Source organism: Canis lupus, chromosome X (assembly GCF_048164855.1).
Source record: "Canis lupus baileyi chromosome X, mCanLup2.hap1, whole genome shotgun sequence".
NCBI lineage: Eukaryota > Metazoa > Chordata > Mammalia > Carnivora > Canidae > Canis > Canis lupus.
In genome coordinates this window covers 72,095,432-72,122,555 of record NC_132876.1, presented here as the reverse complement: position 1 = coordinate 72,122,555, position 27,124 = coordinate 72,095,432, and the positions used below count along the sequence as shown (strand labels likewise).

The 27,124-nt window shown below is 38.8% G+C and overlaps 1 protein-coding gene across 5 annotated transcripts in view; it reads right to left on the bottom strand.

Moving 5' to 3' along the window:
- OPHN1 (oligophrenin 1) overlaps nt 1–27,124 on the bottom strand; it is a 526,199-nt gene that overhangs the window by 4,545 nt on the left and 494,530 nt on the right. For 3 of the 5 annotated variants that reach the window (XM_072817292.1, XM_072817293.1, XM_072817296.1), the window contains 4 exons: nt 24,895–25,221; nt 10,072–10,237; nt 8,769–8,819; nt 508–549 (listed from right to left, as the gene is read on the bottom strand). In XM_072817292.1, coding sequence (XP_072673393.1) covers nt 516–549; nt 8,769–8,819; nt 10,072–10,237; nt 24,895–25,221 — 578 coding nt within the window. In that variant the 3' untranslated portion in view covers nt 508–515. Of the gene's footprint in view, nt 1–467; nt 550–8,768; nt 8,820–10,071; nt 10,238–24,894; nt 25,222–27,124 lie in introns of all 5 variants that reach the window. The other 2 variants (XM_072817294.1, XM_072817295.1) reach the window with 2 other exon arrangements.

The following is a 27,124-nucleotide window of genomic DNA, read 5'->3' as shown; positions in this document are numbered from 1 at the left end:
TTAAACAAATATAAAGGACTAAGGATAAAGGTTCAGGGGTAAGACTTGAATAGTGATTTGGTCTGCAGGTGTGAAGTCCCTACATGATACTGAAGTAGACTCATGGTACTTGTTATAACACCAAAAGAGAAGTTACCAATTTTCTTATAGACCCAAAGGATGTCAGAATTAGAAGGTTCCAAACTTTTAGTTTTACAGATTGGGAAATTGAGGCTAAGAGAACAAAATGTACTTGCCACAAATGTCACAGTCTAGGATTCTGAATGAACTTTATCCAAAGGCAACTTGTAAAACTACACTGTAATTTAGTTGGGGGAAAAAGAAAGAAAAGAGGAGGGAGACTTAAAAAAATAGGGAACCTCAGAATTGGAAGGCAGTAAGTTTAAGGGTCACATAATTATAGGCTACCCCTGGACCTACAAGATATTTTAATCCTCAAAAGCTCAGATCCCATAAAGAAGGCTTACATGTAATAAGATTCTGTAATCAGGAGTGGAGACTACATACCAGAGGCCTCAACTCTCATCTCCAGGAAGTCTGCCTTGAGAACTGTGGGTAAAGGAGGAAAAATATTTCACTAAGATTCTAGAAATCAGAACTGGAAAGGCAAAGCAAAGGTTTGGTGACCCTTTCAGGCCAGTGCCAAAGAGTCCACTTGAAAAATGGGAAGTGATTCCATCCAAGTGTTTCAAAATATCTAGATCTATGCTTATTAGTTGGGCTGCCTCTCTGGCAGATTTAGAAAGCCCAGTAACTGAGATACAAAGACGTCTCTCAGGTGTCCAAACAATCCTTTGAGTGTTAGACTATGGGAGGGTAGTGGAGCCCAGAGAAACTGGCCCAAAGACTATATTCTGTGATTATCTCTGATAGGGAGGAAAGGCAAGGTGGAAGGGCAAATACCATGCAAAACATCAATCATCCTTTGTCTAGAAGACCAAACCAGCTTTCTTCAACCTCTTGATTTAGTAATACTAAGTTAGCCTTGTCTGGGAAGAGCTGGAGGGAAGGGACAATCCTAAAGAATGAAGCCCTAGTGTTGCCAGAACATCCCAGAAATTAGCTGGCTAGGGCTATTTGTGTACTACTGTTTTTCACTTCTTTCCTAAGTCTATTTACACATACTTCCTGAGATATCTTATTCCCATTCATGGTTTAAATCACCACCAAAAACTGAGAACCCACCAAAGGGCCACTATTCATGTTGTGGTAAATGTAAATGCCTCATGAAGTTGCACAGTGGCTGTAATCAACAGTTCTACACTTAAATCTCTGTGGGTTTAACTGCAACTATTATTACAAGTTGCAGTTACCTACTAGACATTTCCTTTTTTATTAAGTTTTGTTTAAATTCTACTTAGATAACATACTGTTAACATACTGTTAACAAGTGCCCTCCATATGTCAACCACATATTTACCCCATCCCTCACCCCCCTCTCTTCTGGTACATATGTGTTTGTTTTCTATAACTAAAAGCGTGTTTCTTGGTTTGTCTCTCCATTTTTTTCCTTTGCTTATTTGTTTTGTTTTATAAATTCTACTTAATTATAAATATATAACTTTTACATAAAATATATTTATATATCCTTTATGGATATATATAGCTATTATATAATTATACTAATATTATATTATATTATTATATTTATTATATATACCACCTCTTCTTTATCCATTCATCAGTCAAACACAGGCTGTTTCCATATTTTGGCTATTGTAGATAATGCTGCTATAAACATGAGGGTGCAAAGTTTGGGTAATCCTTTCAGGCTAATTCCTTTGAATCAGCATTTTCATATCCTTTCAGTAAACACCTAGTACTGGTATTTGCTGGATCATAGCAAGTTTCTATTTTTACCTTTTTAAGGAACCTCCATATTGTTTTCCAGCGTGTCTGCACCCAGTTTGCATTCCCACCAACAGTGTTCCCCTTTCTCCACATCTTCAACAACAACTGTTGTTTTTTTATGTTGTTATTTTAGCCATTTTGACATATGTGAGAGGATATCTCATTGTAGTTTTGGTTTCCATTTCCCTGATGATGAGTGATATTGAGCATCTTTTCAAGTGTCTATTGGCCATCTGGATGCCTCCTTTGGAAAAAAAATGACTATTCATGTCTTCTGCCCATTTTTAAACTGGATTATTTGTTTTTCGTGTTGAATTTTAGAGGTTCTTTATATACGTTGGATGCTAACCCTTAATTGGGTATGTCCTTTTTTGCCAGTATCTTCTCCCATTCTGTAGGTTGCTTTTAGTTTTGTTGATTGTTTCCTTCACCGTGCAGAGCTTTTTATCTTGATGAAGTCCCAAAATTCATATTTGCCTTTGTTTCCCTTGCCTCAGGAGACATTTCTAGTAAGTTACTATGGCTGATGTCAAAGGGGTTGCTGCTTGTAGTCTCCTCTAGAATTTTAATGGTTTCCTGTCTCATATTTAGGTCTTTTATCCATTTTGAATTTGTTTTTGTGTTTGGTGTAAGAAAGTGGTCTGGTTTCATTCTTTTGCATGTTGCTGTCCAGTTTTCCCAACACCTATTGTTGAGGAGACTGTCTTTTTCATATTGAATATCCTTTCCTGCTTTGTCAAAGATTAATTGACCATACAGTTGTGGGTTCATTTCTGGGGTTTCTATTCTATTCCATTGAGCTATGTGTCTATTTTTGTGCCAGTACCATACTATCTTCATCACTGCAGATTTGTAATATAACATGAAGTCCAGAATTGTGATGCCACCAGCTTTGGTTTCCTTTTTCAAGATTGCTTTGGTTATTTGGGGTCTTCTGAGGTTTAATACAAATTTCGGGATTGTTTATTCTCGCTCTGTGAAAAATGCTGTTGTTATTTTGATAGGGATTGCATTAAGTGTGTAGATTGCTTTGGGTAATATAGATTTTTCACAATATTTGTTCTTTCAATCCACAAGCATGGAACGTTTGCCAGTTCTTTGTGTCATCTTCAATTTCTTTCATCGCTATTTTTTAGTTTTCAGAGCACAGATCTTTTTCCTCTTTGGTTAGGTTTATTCCTAAGTATATAACAGGTTTGGGTGCAATTTTAAATGGGATTGATTCCTTGATTTTCTTTCAGCTGCTTCATTGTAGATGTATAGAAATGCAACAGATTTCTGTGCATTGATTTTGTTGCCTGCATCCTCACTGAATTCATGTATCAATTCTAGCAATTTTTTTGGTGGAGCCTTTTGAGTTTTCTGTATTAGAGTGTCATGTCATCCACAAAGAGGGAAAGTTTTGCTTCTTCCTTGCCAGTTTGGATGCCTTTTATTGTATGCTTCCTATGGCTCTGCCTTCCAGTGCTGTTACATAACAGTGGCAAGAGTGGACATCCCTGTCTTGTTTTTGACCATAGAGGAAAAGTTCACAGGTTTTCCCCATACATGATGATATTAGCTATGGGCTTTTCATATATGGCCTTTATTATGTTGAGGTATGTTAGAGAGTCCCTCTAACCCTGCGTTGTTGAGGGTTTTTATCATGAATGGATGTTGTACATTGTCACATGACTTTTTCTGCATCTATTGAAAGGATAATATGGTTTTCATCCTTTCTTTTATTAGTGTGATATATCATGTAGATTGATTGGCAAATACTGAACCACCCCTGCAGCCCAGGAACAAATCCCAGCCTATGGTGGTGAATGATTCTCTTACTGTACTGTTGGATTTGGCTTGCTAGTATTTTATTGAGAATTTTTGCATCCATGTTCATTGGGGATATTGGACTCTTGTTCTCTTTTTTAATGGAGTCGTTATCTGCTTTTGGTATTAGGGTAATACTGGCCTCATAGAATGAATTTACAAGGTTTCCTTCCATTTCTATTTTTTGGAATAGTTCGGGAAGAATAGGTATTAACTGTTCTTTAAATGTTTGAAGAATTCCCCTGTGAAGCCATCTGGCCCTGGACTTTGTGTGCTGGGAGAGTTTTGATTACTGATTCAATTTGTTTGCTGGTTATCCGTCTGTGGAAGTTCTATTTCTTCCTGTTTCAGTTTTGGTCATTTATAGGTTTCTAGGAATTTATATGTTTTTTCCAGTTTGTCTAATTTGGGGGCGTATAGATTTTCATAATATTCTAATTGTATTTCCGTGGCATTGGTTGTTATTTCTCCTTTCTCATTTGTGATTTTATGTATTTAGGTCTTTTTTCTTTTTGGTAAGTCTGGCTAGAGGTTTATCAATTTTCTTAATTTTTTCAAAGAATCAGCTCCTGCTTTCATTGATCTGTTTTTTGGGGTATTTTTTAGGTTCAGCATCATTTATTTCTGCTTTAGGCTTTATTATTTCCTTCCTCCTTCTGGGTTTAGGCTTTGTTTCTTTGTTTCTTTTTCTTTTTTTTTTTTTTTTTTTAGACTTTGTTTCTTGGCTTCCTTTAGGTGGCTTTGTGTTTATGGTGAGGGATAGGGACGAAATGGCATCAGCCAGCTCCTTTGTTCCTGGAGAGGCATCTCCATGAACACTGTCTCTCAGAGACACACTCTGAGAAGACTAAACAGTCTTCCCTCTGTGTTCTGCAGGTGTTCTTCAGATCACTTGTTTCATGCTGTCTGTCCCTCTTATTTGCCTGTCTTCTTTCCAGGAGCAGCACAGTGTCTCCAAGTCTCTATCCCAGACAAACTCCAGGCTTTAAGCCCTTGTACGTGTAAGAACTCAAGAAATTCAACCTCTCTCATTTTCCAAGCCAATGACTTTGGCAAAATGTTCTCCTTGTGCATTCCCTTGTGTGCTAGTCTCTCTCTTGCCTGATTCTGTGACCACAGCCCCCTCCCCTTCACAGCACCCATGATCCATTTCTCCATAAGCCCCCACTCCACATTTCCTACCTTCTTCAATGTGGCCTATTCTCTCCCTTTATTTGTGGAGTGTGTTCTAACAGTCTTCATGTCTATTTCTGGGGCATTTAGTATGGTTTTTAGTTATCTAATTGGATGTTCATTGGCTGAGGCAAGCCTAAGGTCCTCCTGCTCCACCATCATCTTCCTCTCAACTTCTACCGGGCATTTCTATATGGATATCCCACAGGGTCTTCAAAAACACTGTGTCCGGGCAGCCCCGGTGGTGCAGCGGTTTAGCGCTGCCTGCAGCCCAGGGCGTGATCCTGGAGACCTTGGATCGAGTCCCACGTCAGGCTCTCTGCGTGGAGCCTGCTTCTCCCTCTGCCTGTATCTCTGCCTCTCTCTCTCTCTGTGTGTCTCTATGAATAAATAAATAAAATCTTAAAAAAAAAAAAAACACTGTGTCCAAAATTGAGGAGAGTAACTTTCCCACAAAATCTGTTCTTCCATGATTAATTATTGTTATCATTCACTTAATTTTCCACATTAGACTTTTTTACCTCTTAATCCTTCTCCAATGCTCCGTGTTTATATATATATATATATATATATATATATATATATATGAGATAGAGAGAGAGCACATGTGGTGGGGAGGGGGCAGAGGGAGAGGGAGATGCAGACTCCCAACTGAGCAGGGAGCCCAATGTGGGGCTCAATCCCAGGACCTTGAGATCATGACCTGAGCCAAAGGCAGATACTTAACCAACTGAGCCACCCAGGTGCCCATCTAATGCTTCATGTTTGAAAAGTCGGCCAGGGGATCCCTGGGTGGCGCAGCGGTTTGGCGCCTGCCTTTGGCCCAGGGCGCGATCCTGGAGACCCGGGATCAAATCCCACGTCAGGCTCCTGGTGCATGGAGCGTGTTTCTCCCTCTGCCTATGTCTCTGCCTCTCTCTCTCTCTCTATGTGACTATCATAAATAAATAAAATAAAAAAAAAAAGAAAAGTCGGCCAGGTTTCATTGTATCTATTTCAAATCTGTCCTTCTATTCCATTTTACTGGCAATGCTGTAAGTTAGGGCCTAATTAACAGTTGCCATGATGATTAGTCTCCTAATTGGTTTCTCTGTTTCTAGCCTTTACTCTCCCATCTATCTTCCTCATTACTAAGAGAATGTTTTGTTGTTGTTGTTGTTGTTTTACAACTGAGTCATCCCAGAATTTGCACTATCGTGTTTAAAAGTTCCATGATTCTCCATGTACTATAGTATAAAGACCAAGTTCCTTAGTATGTCATATAAGGTCTTTACAATCTGGCCACAATCTGTCTTTCCAGCTTCACCTCCAGGTAAGCTTTCCTCTTTTCACTCTGACATTGTAGCCAAAGTGGAACACTAATCACTTACTGAACCTGTCTTGTATCAGCTGTTCTTCCTTACTGAACCATCCTCCCCTCCCTTCTCTTCTTGATGGACCATTTCTTATTTTCATTTAGGTTTTAAATTTTTATTGGTTATGGAAGAGAGAAGAATGAGGATGTGAAGTAATTCAAATGTCAGGCTGCAGTTGGGTACAAATGGGAAGTAAAAAGGAGCAGAACAAAAGTTAAACAGATTATTATTTTTATCAGAGATGAGAGAAGAGCCTGTTAACAATGTCTATAGATGGTACTGATGTGGCAAGTCTGAGAATCTTGACCAGTAGCCAGCATGTAGACGTATCAATGTAAGTGGTGGTTATAAGGTGGGAGCCTAGACAGAAGTAGCGTTTTTTTCTATGTGGATACTAAGTGGGAGGAAGCTGTATGGCTTTATGTCTCATGATACACTGGAGGACAGGTGTATCCAATTCAGTCTTGCCCACATTCCTACCAAGACGGAATCTGGGGATAAGGAATAAGATTAAATCTAGGTAGGGGTAGTGGAAGGGGAAGTGGGCAGGGGGTCGGGGTGACTGGGTGATGGGCACTGAGGGGCGCACTTGGCGGGATAAGCACTGGGTGCTATGCTATATGTTGGCAAATTGAACTCCAATAAAAAATAAATAAATAAAATAAATAAAAGATTAAATGTAGGTTTCAGAGACCTGAACATAGGATAAGTAGAGTGGTGCTCTAGCCTGAAGTGCCTGGTTTGGCTACAGCCCCCTTATTTTGTGAGTTGGTCCAAGAATTCCCTGAGGAGTAGCTGACAAAACTAAGACAGCAATTGCCAATCTTTCCATACTCTCAACATTATTTTGGCTATAGTTTCCCTATTATAAGTCAGCCTGCCTTAAAAATTCTATTGGACTTTGTTCATTCCTCTTATATATTCTCTCTCAATACCTTGGTTCCCTGCCTCAGGCTACAAATAAACTCCTCATGTTTTTGGTGTATTTCTACTTATTTTTAAGCCCCAACTTAGATATCACTTCCTCTAAAAAAGGTTTCCTTTAGATATACCTAGTCCACTCTGTTAGTTCTAGTTCATTCCATTTCCTTGGAACTTATTTCTCATTTGGCTTAATCTAGGGAGGGAGGAAGGATCACTAGGACATAGGAAGTGACCCTGCTCACAGGTGGGTACTATATTAAGAGTCTTAAAGAGTCTCTCTTGTCTTTCTCTCATTATTTTTTCTCAAGAGGGACATTTGACTAAGCCTGTTTTAAAAACATCCTAAGCAAACACATTATTGTATTGTTAAGAGAAATCTGGGAGCTTGACTCATTTTATCTGTCATGGTCGAATAAATAGTAAATTATTGTCTAAGGAGAATTGGGCCTGTTCTAATGGCTGACTGCCAAACAGAACTAGGATGACTTGTTGTGCAGGGTCATGTCCGGGTGAGTTAAGTCTCACAGTTTTGACTAAATGATGTCTTTTACCCTAGCTCCACTGCTGGTAAAAGCACATTGTTCTTTTACCTGACCACCTATAAGAGTTATACTCTTATTACTCATCAGGAAACACAATTTCGAACTCCGTAAAAAGCAACATGGAACAAACTCACAAAAAAGTCCCTAGAGGTTAAACTACCATATTTTAGGTATTCTAGTCTAAAGAGTACCAAATGCTAAGCTTTGGATAATTTGTACCAATGTCTTAGAAGTTTTAAAAACAAACTATTTAGAAGGAAGAAAGGGAGGGAAGGAGGGAGGGAGGGAGTAAGTAAATAAAACAACAACAAAAAAATAGATTCCCAGGTCCCACTCTTGGAGATTCTGTTTTAGTGGATCTAGAGTGGAAGGCAAGAATCTGTTTGGTTTTTTATTCCCTCAGTTTTTCCCCAGCGATTTATGTTACGCCACTTAAATGTTTACCTATGCTTATTCTAAGGCTGTTTATGTTAAGAATGTTGCATTCTTTATATTCCTATCAGCTTCCCTTTTAGAATATAATAGAGTCTAAATAAGTAAACTAACAAAAAATAAGATCTACATTGAGTGTCATTTTTTTGCAATATTACTTAGCATGTGAGTACTATGTGTGTGTACATGTGTGTGTACGTGTGTGTGCATGTGTGTGTGTGTGTGAGAGAGAGAGAAGCAGAAGAGAGGAAGAGATAGAAAAACAGAATCAGAGACTCAAATATACAACAGATATGGAGACAGGCAAAGAAAGAAAAATGGGAGAGAGAGACAGAAAACGAGTAAAACAAACAGATAAGGAGACAGAGAGACAATGATAAAAGCAGATATATAAGTAGAAAAACACAAAGAGAGACAGAGACTGAGAATGACAAAGACACAGACAAAGAAACAGTGTGAGAGAGACAAATAGAATAACAAAGACAGAAAAACACACATGTATAGAGACAAAAACAGGCAAGACACCAAGAGACAGAGAGACAGAAATAGGGGAGAAGAAGGAACAAAGACAGAGATGGAGCTGCAGAGAAACAGAAAAAGAATGTAAGAGAGCAACTGTGATGCTCATGATCCATTTATTAAAAAATAACTTGGTTTCTCTTCTGTCACCTATGTGTCTTACCTTCCTGTTTTTCGGGAAGCTGTTTCAAAGAACCTGGTTCTGGAAGCCACCCTGCAAAGAGAAGCCAATCAAATTCCATGAGTTGCTCTGGAAAACATATGAGAAACAATAGATAATGAAAAAGACAAAAAGTATAAACCACACAGGCCACCAATTGAAGGATCCACCATAGCTTGCAAAGGACCTGGGTTTGAGAAACTCAAGTATCAGAATGTGAAATGAAGGTGCCCGGCTAGCTCAGTCGGTAGAGCATGAGAATGTGAAATGACTCCGAGGCAATAGCACCCCCAACGCTGTGCCTAGGGCACAGATTCAGAATGGTCTAAGCATGTTGTTTGTTCAGGCTATTCTTGTGAGAAATAAGTGAAACAAATCCTTGGCTTCAATGTATAAATTTTTGACATTTTCATAAGTACACATAGCTACTTAATCGACATGGTAAAGGCTTTTTCTTATTTCCCCCATTTTACAATTATGGAAAACAAGAGATGTAAGAAAAAGGAATACTAGGAGGCAGTATATGAAAGGAGTCCCAAACACTGGCTGAAGAGAAACCACTCAGGCTAGTTGTGATCATACAAGGCTGGTTCTTGATAGCTGCTGTAGCCCCACTTTAGTCACTCTATACCTGGTTCCTTGGCTTCCAGCCCCACCTCAGCAAAACCTACTGGCCATCAGCTCAATTCTTACCCTGCAAGAGGCTCTCTGGAGAATCTGAGTCATTTTGGAAGATTAAAAAAAAATCATACCATTGATTTAAAAAAAAAAAAAAGCCTGAAGGCATAAGTACAATGAACAAATCTGTCCATGAAATTTCTTTAGGGGCACTTGGGTGGCTCAGTGGCTGAGCGTCTGCCTTCAGCTCAGGTTGTGATCCCGGGGTCCTGGGATCAAGCCTCACATCGGCTTCCCTGTGGGAGCCTGCTTTTCCCTCTGCCTGTGTCTCTGCCTCTCTCTCTCTGTCTCTCTTGAATAAATAAATAAAGTCTTTTAAAAAAAGAAATTTCTTTAAAATCCAGTAGCAATAATAAGAAAATATGACAAATTTCCAGAGCCAAGGAAGCATGAAAACAGAAGGTAATCTTACAGAGATCAGAGCAGTGTTAGTGGAATCTCTCAGCCTTTAGTGCTGACTGAAACACTCCAAACAGAGCTTGTCTGTGACATTTCCCTGGACTATGAAGTGAATGATACCCTGGGGTTGTGCACTGTATACCCTTCACAACTATTATGGTGATCCTAAAAGAACTCCTGGTGGTCTAAGATGAACCTTAGGCCAAGGTTGAGGAACAACTCTACTTACACAGATGATGGGATTTCCCCTGCATTGCTAACCACAATATCTGGCTTTGGTTCTTGCTTTTGAGGAGTAGATGCCCGGCATGGAGGGTCTGGAGGTCTCACTGGGGGACGGATGATGGTCGGCTTTTCTCCTGGAGGTCGCGCTTTGCTGAAACTGTCAGAGTCTCCTGAAGGAGAAAACAACACCAAGAAGTTGAATGGTTAGCAAAATGGAACACTATTCATGAACAGACACCCAATATTGGAGTTATCTGGGTTACCTCCCTTAGCCCCCACTTATTTTTGGTCACTAACAACTCTGAATTTCTTTTCCATTTTTTAAAATTTTTCTATCAGCTTAATCCTTCAGAAACTCTATGTTTGAAGCCCAGCTCTAGAATTTCTATGTGTGTGAACCAGGGTATGTCATATCAATTTGCTGTCTTAGTTATTTCATCTATATAATGAAGACCAATAATACATTATCCTACAGAGATATTAAAATTTTAATTAGGAGGATGCCTGGGTGGCGCAGTGGTTGGGCGTCTGCCTTGGGCTCAGGGCGTGATCCTAAGTTCTGGGATAGAGTCCTCCATCAGGCTCCCTGCAGGGGGCCTGCTTCTCCCTCTGCCTATGTCTCTGCCTCTTTTTGTGTGTCTCTCCTGAATAAATAAATAAAATCTTTAAAAAAATTAATTAGGTACTAACATGTTTAGTACAAGCTTGGCACGTAGTTGGTCAATATCTGATGATGAATTGGAATTCGTTAAATTCAGAGTTACCAAAACTCAGCCCCTTTTGACTTACACCTTGACTATTACAGAAGTCCCCTAACTTGCCTCCCTGTCTCTATGTCTCTGGTTTCCAGGTCAGTCAGTACAAAACAAATATATATAATTCTTTATGAAATGGTTTTGGCAGGAGTTTATGACATGATGCACTTACACATTTCTGGTAGTACTGTACACTGGACTTATTCTACCTACATAACCATAAAGAAATCTGAAAGAATGTTGATGAAATACGAAATCATATATATGAGATAGGTCATATTTGTTGATCTAGTGGATCCATTTTGGGGAACAGGCCAAAGGGAATTAACCACTGAAAAACAGGAAAAACAATTGGCACAAAAACATGCTTTTTAATAGCAGAAATTTGGACCCAACTACAAAGACTAAGCAGACCAATTTTTATAAGTACTTAATCAATACATATTACACATGAACTAATAAGGATTTGGGCCAGGTCAAAAAAATATGTGCATTTAAAATAATATTAAGTGGGGGATCCCTGGGTGGCTCAGCGGTTTGGCGCCTGCCTTTGGCCCAGGGCACAATCCTGGAGTCCCGGGATCGAGTCCCACGTCGGGCTCCCAGCGTGGAGCCTGCTTCTCCCTCCTCCTGTGTCTCTGCCTCTCTCTCTCTCTCTGTCTATGATAAATAAATAAATAAATAAATATTTTAAAAAATAAAATAAAATAATATTAAGTGGAAAAAGTCCAGAAAAAGTACTCATGGCCTGATTAACATTATATGGACGTAGGCATATGTGCAACTATGCAAGCAGTGGGAGCAAGGCGGTGGTGGGGTAGGAGGACTCCAGGTTCATCTCGCCCCTCAAACACAGCTGGATAATTACCAAATAATTCTAAATACTCCAGAAATTAATATGAAGACTGACAGAACAAACTCCACAACTACAGGGAGTGGAGAAGAAGCCACATCAAAGAAGGTAGGAAGTATGAACACACCGTTTGGGGGAGAAACAGATCATGAGTGCTGCAGAAGGGAGGGAGCCATGGTCATGGGAGAAAGGCAAGAGAGAGAGGAGCATATGGGGGAATGCACCCCCATAGCCATTAGCTGGGAAAATGAGAATGGCTAATTTTCATGAGTTCTTGCAACCAGGGATTGGGGTGGGGTGGGGTATGTGTGTTAAAGACTGCTATTTTTTTTAAAGTTTTTTTAAAAAGATTTATTTATTTATTTATTTATTTATTTATTTATTTATTTATTTATGATAGGCATAGAGAGAGAGAATGGCAGAGACACAGGCAGAGAGAGAAGCAGGCTCCATGCAGGGAGCCCGACGTGGGACTCGATCCAGGGACTCCAGGATCGCACCCTGGGCCAAAGGCAGGCGCCAAACCGCTGAGCCACCCAGGGATCCCCCAAGACTGCTATTTTAAAGGCTGGCAAGCTTGGCTGTGATAGAGCCCTGCGGGAGATGTCCTACTCCTAGAGAGGGGGCAGGCAAGCAACCAAGGGGCAGACAGCATAAAAATAGTTATCTGAAGAACAACTGGGGCACACAGAGGGGAGATTATTCACTCTTCCTGGAGCACCTCCCTGAGAGGCAGAGTTCAGGGATACACCTCTTTGGAGACAAAGGAGTTGGTTGGCACCATTTTCCTTCCCTACCTCTCAGCACAAATACAGAGCCATCTGCAGAGGGGCAGCTCTGCCCTTACACTGGATGCCTAACTTGCTTATACCAAGTCCCACACTCTTGTGCTCTGGCGCAACTGTTTTTCTCTGTCAAGCTCACCTCAATCCCAGCATGGTGCACTTTCCCAAGAAGACCAGCACAGGGCCCTGCCCACACCACATTCCTAACCCTAGAATTTTAACAGTCAGCAGGCTTGAAGTAATGCTCGCTAGGTGTTAAAAGCAACTGATGAATCACTAAATTCTACCACTGAAACTAATAATACAGAATATGTTAATTAAATCAAATTTAAATAAAAAAATTAACAAACAAATAATCACCTAATGAACTTTTATCTTTAATCTGGAAGATGTGTGATATAAGTCAATCGGAGAAGGACAAACATTATATGGTCTCATTCATTTGGGGAGTATAAAAAATAGTGAAAGGGAATAAAGGGGAAAGGAGAGAAAACTAGTGGGAAATATCAGAGAGGGAGACAGAACATGAGAGACTCCTAACTCTGGGAAACGAACTAGGGGTGGTGGAAGGGGAGGTGGGCAGGGGGTGGAGGTGACTGGGTGATGGGCACTGAGGGGTCACTTGATGGGATGAGCACTGGGTGTTATGCTATATGTTGGCAAATTGAACACCAATAAAAAATAAATTTATAAAAAAATTGGAAAATGCATTTGTGGTTAATATTTTGAAAAATTTGGGCAGCCCGGGTGGCTCAGCAGTTTGGCGCCGCCTTCAGCCCAGGGCCTGATCCTGGAGACCTGGAATTGAGTCCCTGCTTCTCCCTCTGCCTCTCTCTTTCTCTCTGCTCTCTGTGTGTCTCATGAATAAATAAATAAAATCTTAAAAAAATATTTTGAAAAATTAACTATACTACCCTTTTTGATTTGCCAAAATGATGGAGGGACCTGCTGGCATTTGAAATGATAGATCAATAATGCTGGACACTCCAGACAAGGAAGAACTATCTCACCAACTTATGTTTCGTGATGAGTACATTGTCATGGCAGTTATACATACATTGAACATAATACTGTAGTATTGTGCATAGATCATTTTTTCCCAAATTTTCATTAATGTTATTACATATAAAATTTATCTAGAAATGAAGAAGTCAATGGCTTCCCATATAGATGTCTTCAGAAAAATCTGTGTAAATGATCTGAATTTAAGAAACTAGAGAAACCCAAATATGGAAGCAGAGTTTACTTATAAAAAAGAAAAACAACCACTTTTCTCCCGGCACTGTTCTGGGTGTGCTAGAGGGTGTAAAAATGAATAAAATATGACTCTTGCTCTTAAAAAAATAAAGTCAGTAGGCTTTCTGAGAGAGAGCCCAGAGGGCACTGTGCTGCTCCTGAAGAGAAGGCAGTATGACAGTAAGCAAGATAAGTCAGAGAAAGTCAAATACCATGATTTCTTTAATATGTGGCATTTAGGAAACAAAACAAATAATCACAGGAGTAAAAAACTGAGTTGCACACCAAGAAACACTCTTTTTTAAAATTAAAATTCAATTAGCCAACATATAGTACATCATTAGTTTCAGATATAGTGTTCAAAATTTATCAGTTGTGTATAACATCCAGTGCTCATCATATCACGTGCCCTCCTTGATTCCCATCACCCAGTTACCCCATCCCCTAACCCACTTCTCTTCCAGCAACCCTCAGTTGGTTTCCCAGGGTTAAGAGTCTCTCATAGTTTGTTTCCCTCTCTGATTTCTTTCATTCAGTTTTCCCTCCCTTTTCCTATGATCCATTGTTCTGTTTCTTATATTCCACATATGAGTGAAACCATATAATTATCTTTCTCTGATTGATTTATTTAACTCAATCAAATACCCTCCAGTTCCATCCACGTTGATGTAAACGATAAGTATTCATCCTTTCTGATAGCTCAGTAATATTCCATTGTATATACACACTACATCTTTTATCCTTTCATCTGCTGATGGACATCTCAACTCTTTCCACAGTTTTGCTATTGTGGACATTGCTGCTATGAACATTGGGGTGCAGGTCCCCTTTGTTTTACTACATTTGTATCTTTAGGGTATACCTAGTTGAACAATTGCTGGGTTGTAGGGTTGCTCTATTTTTAGCTTCTTGAGAACCCTCCATACTAAAGAAACAGACAATTATAGAGAACAAACTGATGGTTACCAGCAGGGAGGTGGAGGGGGATGAGTAAATAGGTGATGGGGATTAAGGAGTGCACTTGCGATGAGCACAGGATATAGTATGTAAGTGTTGGATTGGTAAATTCTACACCTGAAACTAATACTACACTGTATATTAACTAACTAGAATTTAGACAAAAACAAAAAAATATAGAGAAATATGATGTCAGTAGATTTTTATATTTCTTGATTTTTTGTTTAGTATGTCTTGTCTTTATATTTTCAAGTTTTCTTCTATAAAATTTTAAGGTAAATATAAAAAATATTAACTTTAATCCATGTATACTGTTACAAGGTTTACCCTAAGTATTTAGACACTGTTTTTCTTAAAGATTTTCTCAGTAACTATAAAATGTGTAGGATAAAGGTCAAATTTCTTTTTTTTTAAAGATTTTATTTATTTATTCATGAGAGACACACACAGCAAGAGAGAGAGGCAGAGACACAGGCAGAGGGAGAAGCAGGCTCCATGCAGGGAGCCCGACGCGGGACTCAATCCCAGGTCTCCAGGATCACGCCCCGGGCCGAAGGCAGCACTAAACTGCTGAGCCACCCGGGATGCCCAAAGGTCAAATTTCTTAATATAAATTCAAGGCTCTCTAGAAGCCGCTCCCAAATTATAATCACAGGCAGCAAATCTGGACTTTGCTTCCAGTTCTACTCTAGTCAAACTAGTCTCCTAGTTTCCCTATCAAAGCACGTCCTTGATTCTTACTTTTAGGTCAGTATGTTATAGTGGAGAGTACCAAAAGTTTGGAGTTTAGTAGGTGTGATTTTGAGGCCTTTTTCTGCTACTTCCAAGGATGGGACTCTGGGCAGTTATTTCTCCTTTTTGACCATTGATGTCTTCATCTGAAAAGCGGCTATAATAACCTCTCCCCACTAGGTGATTATAAGGACTAAATTAATCTATTGAGAGTGCCTAGCATACAGAGTGGGTAAGTGTTAGACTGTTTTGCTTCCTGCGTGATATATGCCCCAGTTCTCATGTCTTATCTGTACTATAACTATCCCTCAAAAGAGGTCAGATTTCACCCTTCTGAACAGTTCAGTTGGTATTGGTGATTTCCATCCCTATAAACACTCATGAAGTACTCATATATTGCCTTATCGATTTTTTAAATTCCCCCAGCTAACCAGCCATTCTGGTGAGGGAGACAGATGTGAAAAGAGATAATGATAATACAGTGTGGGGATCCCTGGGTGGCTCAGCGGTTGAGCATCTGCCTTCAGCCCACGGCGTGATCCTGGAATCCTGGGATCGAGTCCCACATCAGGCTCCCTGCGTGGAGCCTGCTTCTCCCTCTGCCTATGTCTCTACCTCTCTGTGTGTCTCTCATGAATAAATAAATAAAATCTTTAAAAAATAATACAGTGTGATTGGTGTTCTAATGGAGGAATTGTGTATACACATACAAATTCTGTCTCCCCATTTAGATTGTATCTTGGATTTCTGAATATGCCATTCTCCTTAGCACCAGGCTGGGTGCACAGAATTGCAGCTAAGAAATGACCAAAATTATAATAGTTTTTCTATCACACTTTGTATCATCCAAAGCACTCTTCCAGATAACTATTTGATATTCACAATAAGCTTGGGAGGGGAAAAAGTGATGGGTCTTATCTTCTTCATTTCATAGAAAATAAAACTGAGGTTCAGAAAAATGAACTAATTCATTCTCAGTCACATAGGTAAGTGATAGAGTGAGGATTGAAACCCCTATCTCTTGTTTCTGCACCCACTGTTTTTCCTAGTGCTTGATGTATTGTTATTATTAGTCATATAACAATTATAAATAGTAAAAATAATAGTAATGGTAATAAAATAACTGTAAAACTTTTGGCTGTCTTTTATTGAACACCTGTTCTGTTCTAGACACTGGAATACTATACTCAGTATTTTATGCATATATTCTCATTTAACATGGGTCATAACATTCCAAGGTAGGAAGTATTATTACTATTCTACAGTTGTGAAAACAGAGACACAGAGATAAGAAGTAACCTCATAGGTAATTGGCAATAGATTCAGATGCATCTGATTTTTGAAGTCCATGTGGTCCCAAATACCAGTGGTCTTCAATCCTGACTATACATTGGGAACATTAAAATCAATATTGAGGGACGCCTGGGTGGCTCAGTGATTTAGTGCCTGCCTTCGGCTCAGGAGTGATCCTGGAGTCCCGGGATCAAGTACCATGTCAGGCTCCCTGCATGGAGCCTGCTTCTCCCTCTGCCTGTGTCTCTGCCTCTCTTGCTCTCTCTCTCTCTCTCATGAATAAATAAATAAAAATATTTTTAAAAATAAAAATAAAATCAACATTGAGTGGGAAAAATTAGAGAGGGTGACAGAACATGAGGGACTCCTAACTCTGGGAAATGAACAAGGGGTAATGGAAGGGGAGACAGGCGGGGGGATGGGATGACTAGGTGACAGGCACTGAGGGGGGGCACATGACGGGATGAACACCAGCTGTTATACTATATGTTGGCAAATCTAACTCCAATAAAAAATATACAAAAAATAAAAAATAAAATCCTAAAAAAAAAAACCATATAGTATCTGGATCCTATCCCCAGAGAACCTAATTTAATTGATTGGGTTAGGACTTGGGTATGGATATTTTTAAAAGCTCCCCAGGTGGGAAGCCTGGGTGGTGCAGTTCGTTGAGCATACAACGCTTGGTTTTAGCTCAGATCTTGATCTCAGGTTTGTGAGATCGAGCCCCAAGTTGGGCTCTGTGCTGGGCATAGTCTGCTTGAATTTCTCTCTTCCTCTCCCTCTGCCCCTCCCCCCATGCTTCCTTTCTCTAAAATAAATAAATAAGTAGATAGATAGATAAATAAATAAATAAATAAATAAATCTTTTAAAAAAATCCCAAAATAGTTCCCAGATGATGTTATGTGTAGCCAGAGTTAGGAACCACTAGGCCAACATGATGCTAACTTGGTTACTGCAGATCAAAATGACCAGAGCTGATAATGCTGGATAGTGGAGGGGGTATTGGAAAGGAAGTATATGCTGTAGTCAGGGCTTAGAAAAGACCTCTACCCAAACCTGTATCCATTTTAGGGTGATTGGTTTTCTTTATGAGAGAACCAGATGATGCCCCCTAAAATATGAATCCCATTTCTTTCCAACTTAAAGCCATATCCAAATGGACACCAACCCAAGGCCTTGGAAAACAAACATCCTTAGCCTTGTATCCTCTCAGACTCTTTATTGATGATTCATTACAAGTCAAACTTTGAAGTCACAGCAAAGGGATTTATTGGTTGAAAGGTCCCAGTGTTGTTCTCTCTTATCTCTAATTTGCCACAGTAAAACTACAATGTCAAACTGAGGAGGTAGAGATGGAAGAGAACTATAACTGGGAGTCAAGAGACCTAGATTCCAGTCTTAATACTAAAACTAACTTGCTGTGTGACCTTGACAAGATCACTTCAATTCCTGTGCAATGTGGACTTGAACTGATTTATAGATCAATAGTTCCATGATATAAGTCTATAGACCTATATCTCTCCCTCCTGACTTTTAAATGCTGCTTTTTGAGTGCTCCAGAAGCCAGTTCTGCTCATGTACTTAACCAGGTTGAAAAAAATCTCTTGATAGATTTAGATTTTGATTCCATGGTTCCCTGTTATCTGCAGAATAAACTCAAGCATTTTTAACATTCAGGTCACTATCCTCTTCCACTTGGTTTCAACTGATCTTTCTCATCTACCTTTCCACAATTTCTCTTCACATATTCTACTGGCAACATAGACAGTATTATTTGTTGTTCCTAGACATATCTCACAATTGATCATATTTTCCCCAGATTCCCTTTACCCTATTCCTACATGCCTAAATTTACATCATTTACCAAGATTCAGCTTAAGTGTGTCAAGCTTCAGATGCTCCCAATTCTTTTATTAGACTCCTAAGGCACTAATCATCTTATACTTTGAATAAGGGCTCTTTGTTTTGGTGGCTCTATGTTCCCTATTAGAATGGGAGCAACTTAATAGCAAGATCAAGGTGGGATTCATTTTTGTATTCACTAAAAGCCTAAGTAAATTACTTTGCACAAAACTGGTATTCAATAAATATTAATTAAGTAAAGAAAAATGTAGTTCAGTACATTAGAAGGACACCATAAAGAGATTTTCTTTTTTAAGTTCCCAGTTGTGATATCTTTGACACATACACAAACATGATATGGCCAAATTTCAGGACTATTCCGAAACCTAAATTAAAAGGTTTTCAATAGGCTGAGTGTTTCTCGAGGCCTTTTGTGCTCAATCTTCTGCTTTCACAAGTGATGTGAGATAGTTTTGTCCTCTAGGGGCTTAAAACAGAGTTGGACATTGAAGTTATACATATGGGAAATAAATGTGAATACTGTAACTCAGCATCCATATTAAGGGGTCAAACTCGAATGTCAAAATAAACGAGGTAATGTAGAGTTCCATGGGGGCATAACTCTAAGAAGACTTCACAGAAGGAATAGGACTTGAGGTGGACCTTAAGGGATGGCTAAAATCCTTTCTTGTCCCTTCTACTCAACAATGGTTCTCCTCTTAGTGTTTGGCAAGGTCAGAGAAAGTTTGAGGGTAGAAAGAGTAGCTCTGAGCTCTTTGATGACATCTACATTTGAGGCTTGAGGCTTCTCATAGGCTCTAAAATACAGAAGAGTAAACATGTACCATTTTCTATGGCTGCCATTTCCTGAGAGGTTGTTATCCATCCAGTAGCAATATGATTTTTTGAACTTCTATTGTATTATTGCATAAAAGTATTTTATACTTAATCTTACTTTATACTCACAAAAAGGTTTCTTACAAGGTAGGCATTGTCCCCATTTACAGTTAATAAAACTGGCTCAAAGAAGTTAAGCTTATCTAAGATTATGTAGCTAGTACTAGCTTCCTATAAAAGCAAAACAACTGCTACCACTTACTGAGTACTCATGTGCAAAGCAAATAGATACCTCATTCCATTGTTGCAGCAATCCTATGGGCATAATTATTATCTTCATTTTACAAATGAGAAAACTAAGACTCAGAGAGATTGTGGCTTGCCAAAGGTCTCACAGCTCTGAGGCAGAGCTAGGATTCAAAATCACACCTGGAAGACTCTGAAGCCTATTACATCTGAGACTTCACTAAGCATTCTGAGCCAATGATCTTTCTACCAAACAATACTTCTTCCTAATTTCTTTTTAACTTTGGTCTGCAACCTACTTTTAGTACAAATTTGACTTCCCCCTCCAACCCAACCTCTTCTCTCCCTCCCCATTCTCTGTAAAATGACCATAACCAATCTTAGAACTTGTTGATTTCTTAGTACCTCATGGCCATCAGTCTTCAACCTTAAACAACTTTCTTCTACCTTTCCTTATATTCATCTATATGCCACCTGAGAGCACAATAAGAGGAAGTTCTTTCTCCTTGTAGATTCTGCGGCTTGTCTAGTATCATTTCTTACTTTCTATGAAATTCTGCCATGCTCATCTGAAAGCCTCTCCTCTTTGTAGTTGCTAATTATTCTTTTGGATCATTTGAGAGTTAGGCTCCAGGAATGGAAGGGAATGAAAACAAAACACACTGGATTACTAAAGCATAACTAATCCAAACAAGCGAATGGGGGATAAGGCCAGCACAGCCAATTATTGCAGAAACAGATCTGTTTCTAATACTTCTGGAGCAGATGCAAATGCTACTCATTGTGATAGTTACCTCAGTGGAGAATTGATGGTCCTGTGGCAAGTAAGGCCTTACAAGCACTTTTTCTCCAAACCCTAAAACATGCCATCAGAATGCAGTCTTTTCTCTCTAGTCAAGACAAAGGAAAGAGCTAAGAAAGGCCCCTGAACATATATATTATAGGTATCCAGTGTGGATATATTCTTCACTTTTATATCAGAACCTGAGACAGAGTGAAGGGCTCCTTGCCCCATGCTCCCACTGGAATTTATTCTCACCCCCATCGGAACATGGAACACACTAGACTAGGACTGATTGCTTATATGTCAGCCTCACCATAAACCTTTGGAGGGCAGGGACCATGGCCTTTTCATCCTTTTCTCTCCCATTGCATAACACTATGTCTGAATACAAACAAATGCATGTAAATATATTATCTTCCCCATCCTACTCTCCAAAGAAAGGTCCTAAGTTCCTTTGTAGAAATGACACAAAAGTCCTCTCCAAAGCTAGGCCTGGTTAGAGCAGTGATATCAAAGGAAGATAAGATATTGGCTTGTATACTTTTGCTCTCCTCAAAGCTAATGCCCCTTAGAAAATAGGAAGGAGAAGATAGCTAAAGCCATTTAAGACATAAAAATGTGGTACTCAAGAAGCCAAGGTTCAAGCTCCGTCTCTATATCTTATAATATGTGTGACTCTGGGAAGTTGTTTCACTTCTCTAAGCCTCAGTTTTTCCTTAATGGGGAAATGAATGTGAAATGAGGGGAAAACCCTATTTCATAGGCATATCACAATTATAAGATGAAATAGGAAAAGGGAAAGTATCCAATTCTATGTCTGGAACAGAAAGGAGCCCTCGACAAAATTATATCACCAAATGATATTGATTTATATATATACAAATTACATATAAATTATTTATAAATTATATATAAATATAAATTATTTATAAATTATATATAACTATAAATTATATATAAGTATATATATTTATATTTTTATATAAAATATACATAAACCAATCACCCTAAGATGGATACAGGTTTGGGTAGAGGTCTTTTCTAAGCCCTGACTACAGCATATACTTCCTTTCCAATACCCCCTCCACTATCCAGCATTATCAGCTCTGGTCATTTTGATCTGCAGTGACCAAGTTAGCATCATGTTGGCCTAGTGGTTCCTAACTCTGGCTACACATAACATCATCTGGGAGCTATTTTGGGATTTTTAAAAAGATTTATTTATTTATTTATTTATTTATTTATTTATCTACTTATTTATTTATTTATTTTAGAGAAAGGAAGCGTGGGGGAGGGGCAGAGGGAGAGGAAGAGAGAAATTCAAGCAGACTATGCCCAGCACAAAGCCCAACGTGGGGCTCGATCTCACAACCTGAGATTAAGATCTGAGCTAAAACCAAGCGTTACTGGATGGCAGATGGTGGGTGATGGACTAAATGGGTGATGGGTATTAAGGAAGGTACTTATGAGGACCACTGGGTATTATATGTAAGTGATGGATAACTAAATGCTGTTCCTAAAACTAATGTTACAATATATGTTAACTAAATGGAATTTAAACAAAAACTTGAAAAATCAAACAAACAAAACAAAGAGGCAACTACATCAGAAGTTTGGCTAATTTTTCACCAATGCCAGAACACTACCTCAGTTTTGTTTTCTGTGGCTAAGGCTGGAGGCATGGAGCTTTGAAAAGAGTGGCATCACACTAGCCTGTTGCTCACTGATTTAAGGTAGAAAGCAAAACTAGGCAATGATGTGGCCCAAATTTAGATAGTCTGGCTAATACTGGATAGTTAAGATCAGTACTTACATTAACTGAAACTATGAGTTCCTGCCAGCAGTCTGGAGCAGGACTGTGGAGGAACAGGAAAGGGGAATGCCTCTGAAATTTAACTTTGCAGTAGACAATGGTTAGGGAGGGCTAAATTACTGTGTGTGCTCAGTTTATAGGATCTGGCTGACCCCAAGACTTGGCAGCAGGCAAGACAAACTTCACTGTGATGAATATAATTTGAGTTACCCAACTCTTTACCAGACTGATGTGAAGATCAACACATGACTTATAAATTGAAGCAGTGTCTATATAGAAGTCTGGCCTTAATTGGTTATTTCCCTGAATAAGCGAATCTTAGGAAGGAGGAAGGCAAGGAAAGGGAATTATGTAACATATCTTTAATATTGTTTATATGGCAGGTATTTTGTTATTTCTTTTAACCCTAGCAATAATTCTGTGGGATGAGCTATTTCTCCTATTTATGGATATATAAACCAAGGTGTGCAGAGATTAAATAACTTAACTATTAATCATACAGACAAATGCATCAGTGGGTCAAGCCAAAGAATTCACAGAGTTAGTTATTTAGTGGAAATCTTATGGACTCCCATAGAATAACTTTTACTGAATTGTGCTCTGAGACAATGCCATCATCCTATATTTTTTATAGGATTTATAGGTTTTTATATGCAAAAATCCTTGAGAGAAAATGCTTCTTAGAAGTATTCTCTGGTCTCAAAAATGGATGTTTTGCTTTATTTAAACAATTTGCTTATTGTTACCTTAAGAACATATACTTATTTATTTATTTAAAAATATTTTTAAAGATATTATTATTTATTTGAGAGACAGAGAGTAAGTGAGTGAGAGAAAACATGAGTGGGGAGAGGGGCAGAGTGAGAGGAAGAAGCAGACTCCCCATTGACCAGGGAGCCCACCATGAGCAGGGACTCTAGGATCTGACTTAAGCCAAAGGCAGATGCTTAACTAAATTAGCCACTTAGGTGCCCCCAAGAACATGGATTTATATAACCATTAAGTTCTTTCTCTTTTCATTTTCTCTAGAAATTTTGGAGCCAAATCTGTGACGCTGCTGCAGTAAATGTGTAAGTCTTCATAGCAAACATTTTGTGTACTAACTCCATTCTTTCCATATCCCTACTATCCTACCTATTTCCCCTCTCTTGGCTTCATTTTTTCTCACCTGTACTCTCTAGAATCTAAGGTAGAAATCAACAAACATTTTCTGTAAAGTATTAGATAGCTAATATTTTAGGACTTGTAGCTCATAAGATCTCTGTTGCTACTACTTAATTCTGCTGTTTCAGTATGAAAGCAACTTTAGACAATATGAAATGAGGGGTGTATTTCTGCTGATGGATATAGAAACTTGAATTTCATATAATTTTCATGTGTCATGAAATATTATTTTTCTTTTGATTGTTTTCAATCACTTAAGGCCATAGTTTGCTAAACTCTGATATATGCTTCAAGAGAGCAGGGACTTTGTATGGCCTATTAATTCTTATATTCTCAACACCTAGAATGGGGTTGCACTCAATAAGTACTTAATAAGTACTTGTTGAATTAATTATTCTTACTATTTTTAAGTTCTTACATTTTCTATATTGTGAAAGCCTTAAATCCAGTCTGGAATAGGACAGGATAAAAAACAAGGCACATTTTAAGAAGGTCATCTAGCTAGATAGAAAGTAAAATCCATAATTTGAATCTAAGCCTCTGTGATATCAAAGTCCTTATTCTGTCCATTATACTGTATTATCTTTTTTTTAATTTTTATTTATTTATGATAGTCACAGAGAGAGAGAGAGAGAGGCAGAGACACAGGCAGAGGGAGAAGCAGGCTCCATGCACTGGGAGCCCGACGTGGGATTCGATCCCAGGTCTCCAGGATCGCGCCCTGGGCCAAAGGCAGGCGCCAAACCGCTGCGCCACCCAGGGATCCCTGTATTATCTTCATAGAATTATTTACCCTCTCCAGATACCTTCTGGCATAGCCTCAATCTCCAAACATGAGTCTCCAATAAAATTTACCAAAGTCAGCCACATCTTGAATTTGTAATTTAAAAAGTCCAGAGTTTTTCAGAAGTTGTGCCCCTTTGTCCCTATTTTGACTAATCTGAAAAATGAGAATGAGAAACCATCAGTTCACCATTTCAAAGCTTCTTATAAGAAGGTAAAGTAAAAGTTCTGCCTTATTGGAAATAACACAGGTAAAATTGAGATCCCAGTTCTGCCAGTTAGTAGCTGTGAACCTTTGGCAAGTCACTTAGCCAAAGATCCTCAGTTTTCTAGTAGGACAAAAAATAGTAATACATTTTTCACAGCAAGGTTGTGAGGATAGAAAATAGTTTGTCAGTGCCAGGGACATAGTTAATGTCAACAGCAGCAATAATAATATTGATAAAAAATCATTATTGTTAATTTATTCTACTAATAATAAATGCCTACCTTCTGACTATCAGGCATTGTTCTAAGCACTTGGGATATAGAGGTAAATAAATAGGCCTCAAATCCTCACCCTCATTAAGTTTACACTCTAGTGATTATTGTGAATGGCTTTTATGTTCTTATCCACCATTCCACTATTAGTGGTAGTAAACTGGAAACAGATTCCTACTTAAATATCTACAACCTCAGAAACATCTTAAGGTACAAAATAATCGGTTTCAATTCTGATTCCAAAGGGATTCCCAAGCACTTACCCTCCTTGTGGTGAGTCAGGGGCCGAGGAGCTGGTCTCTTTATGTGGAAGGAGGGGGTTTTAGTGGGCCCAGAGCCTGTCACAGGTCCGTTGGTGGCCTTTGGTATGGCCTTGGTCCCTCTGTCTTGCAGCCTAGACACCAACTTCCCCACATCCACTTCAGGACAGGACTCCAACTTGCCATCTGAAACAGGCCTGATGCTTGGAGACTTTCTCCCAGTGTCAGTTTCCCCACTCCTCTGAAAAGGCAGTTTGGGGTGCTGTGGAAGCTTGGAGGGTTCTATACTGCTTGTGATAATACCATTTGGTGTTTGATGTTGGATATCATCTAGGAAAAGATGGTGCAAAGAGGGAAGATTAATGCTAATTTTATTATCATTTCATTTTTATACATGCACACATAATATTGAAGAATTTTATACATTTTCAATGGAGGTATTATTGTGGAACAAATCACTGATATCTTGCAAAATCAATCTCTACCTACCTCAATCCATGTGGAGTCACAGATTCCATCAAATAGGAATTCAGTTCAAGATCTGAGTTTGATTTTTACCACCACAATCCAATAAAACCATAATATGCCAAGATGCTTTATTCAAAGGGATATATACCTTAAATGGGACTTAAGAGTCCTCAATTATAATTCTTTCTGAAGAGACATCAGTTAATCCTTAACTATTTCTATTTCTTTCAAAAGTAATTTGTTAAAGCCTCTCAAATTTAAAGTTAATAAACTTAACAGAATTTAACTTCATTCTCCATCCTCATAAAAAAACCTCCAACTAGCTACTTTATGTTCTTCCCTTAGCTTTTGTGGTCCACAATTTCTTGTGACAATTATTCCTGTTTTTCAGTTCTGATTCTTACTTAAAGCTTTGAGACTCTAATGAGAGCCAAGGATACTCTCCCTAGACAAATTTACTATACAAATATATGAAAAAAAATTAAAACTAATTTTAAGAGATTCAGAGTCCCTTAAAAATGTTAGCTCCTGTTGAGAACTCCTGCTGTAAGGAAACTGTCACCTTTCTTCATAATAGAAAACATAGATTAGAGTGCAGAGGTTAAGAATAGTGGTTCTAGTTGGCTAAATGAGACTTGAGAAACATGTCGAGCAGTTGTAATGCATATATCTTATTTGGATCCTGAATTTTTTAAAAGAAAATGACAGGAGAATTTGAACAGTGACTATATAATGTTCTTTGCTGTTGAGTTTCATAAGTTCTAGTATCTAAGATCTATAAAGAACTTATGAAACTCAACAGCAAAGAAACAAACAATCCAATCATGAAATGGGCAAAAGACATGAACAGAAATTTCACAGAGGAAGACATAGACATGGCCAACATGCACATGAGAAAATGCTCTGCATCACTTGCTATCAGGGAAATACAAATCAAAAGCACAATGAGATACCACCTCACACCAGTGAGAATGGGGGAAATTAACAAGACAGGAAACAACAAATGTTGGAGAGGATGTGGAGAAAGAAGAAGGAACCCTCTTGCACTGTTGGTGGGAATGTGAACTGGTGCAGCCACTCTGGAAAATGGTGTGGAGGTTCCTCAAAGAGTTAAAAATAGATATGCCCTATGACCCAGCCATTGCACTGCTGGGGATTTACCCCAAAGATACAGATGCAGTGAAATGCTGAGACACCTGCACCCCGATGTTTATAGCAGCAATGTCCAAAATAGCCAACCTGTGGAAGGAGCCTCAGTGTCCATCGAAAGATGAATGGATAAAGAAGATGTGGTCTATGTATACAATGGAATATTACTCAGCCATTAGAAATGACACCCACCATTTGCTTCGTCATGGATAGAACTGGAGGGTATTATGCTGAGTGAAATAAGTCAATCGGAGAAGGACAAACATTATATGGTCTCATTCATTTGGGGAATATAAAAAATAGTGAAAGGGGATAAAGGGGAAAGGAGAGAAAATGAGTGGGAAATATCAGAGAGAATGACAGAACATGAGAGACACCTAACTCTGGGAAATGAACAAGGGGTAGTGGAAGGGAAGGTGGGCGGGGGGGGGGGGGGCGCTGGGGTGACTGGGTGATGGGCACTGAGGGGAGCACTTGATGGGATGAGCACTGGGTGTTACAGTATATGTTGGCAAATTGAACTCCAATAAAAAATATACAAAAAAAAAAAGAAAAAAAGAAATTATTGTTTGTTTTGTTTTCTTTCAGATATGATGATGGCATTGTAATTTTGGTT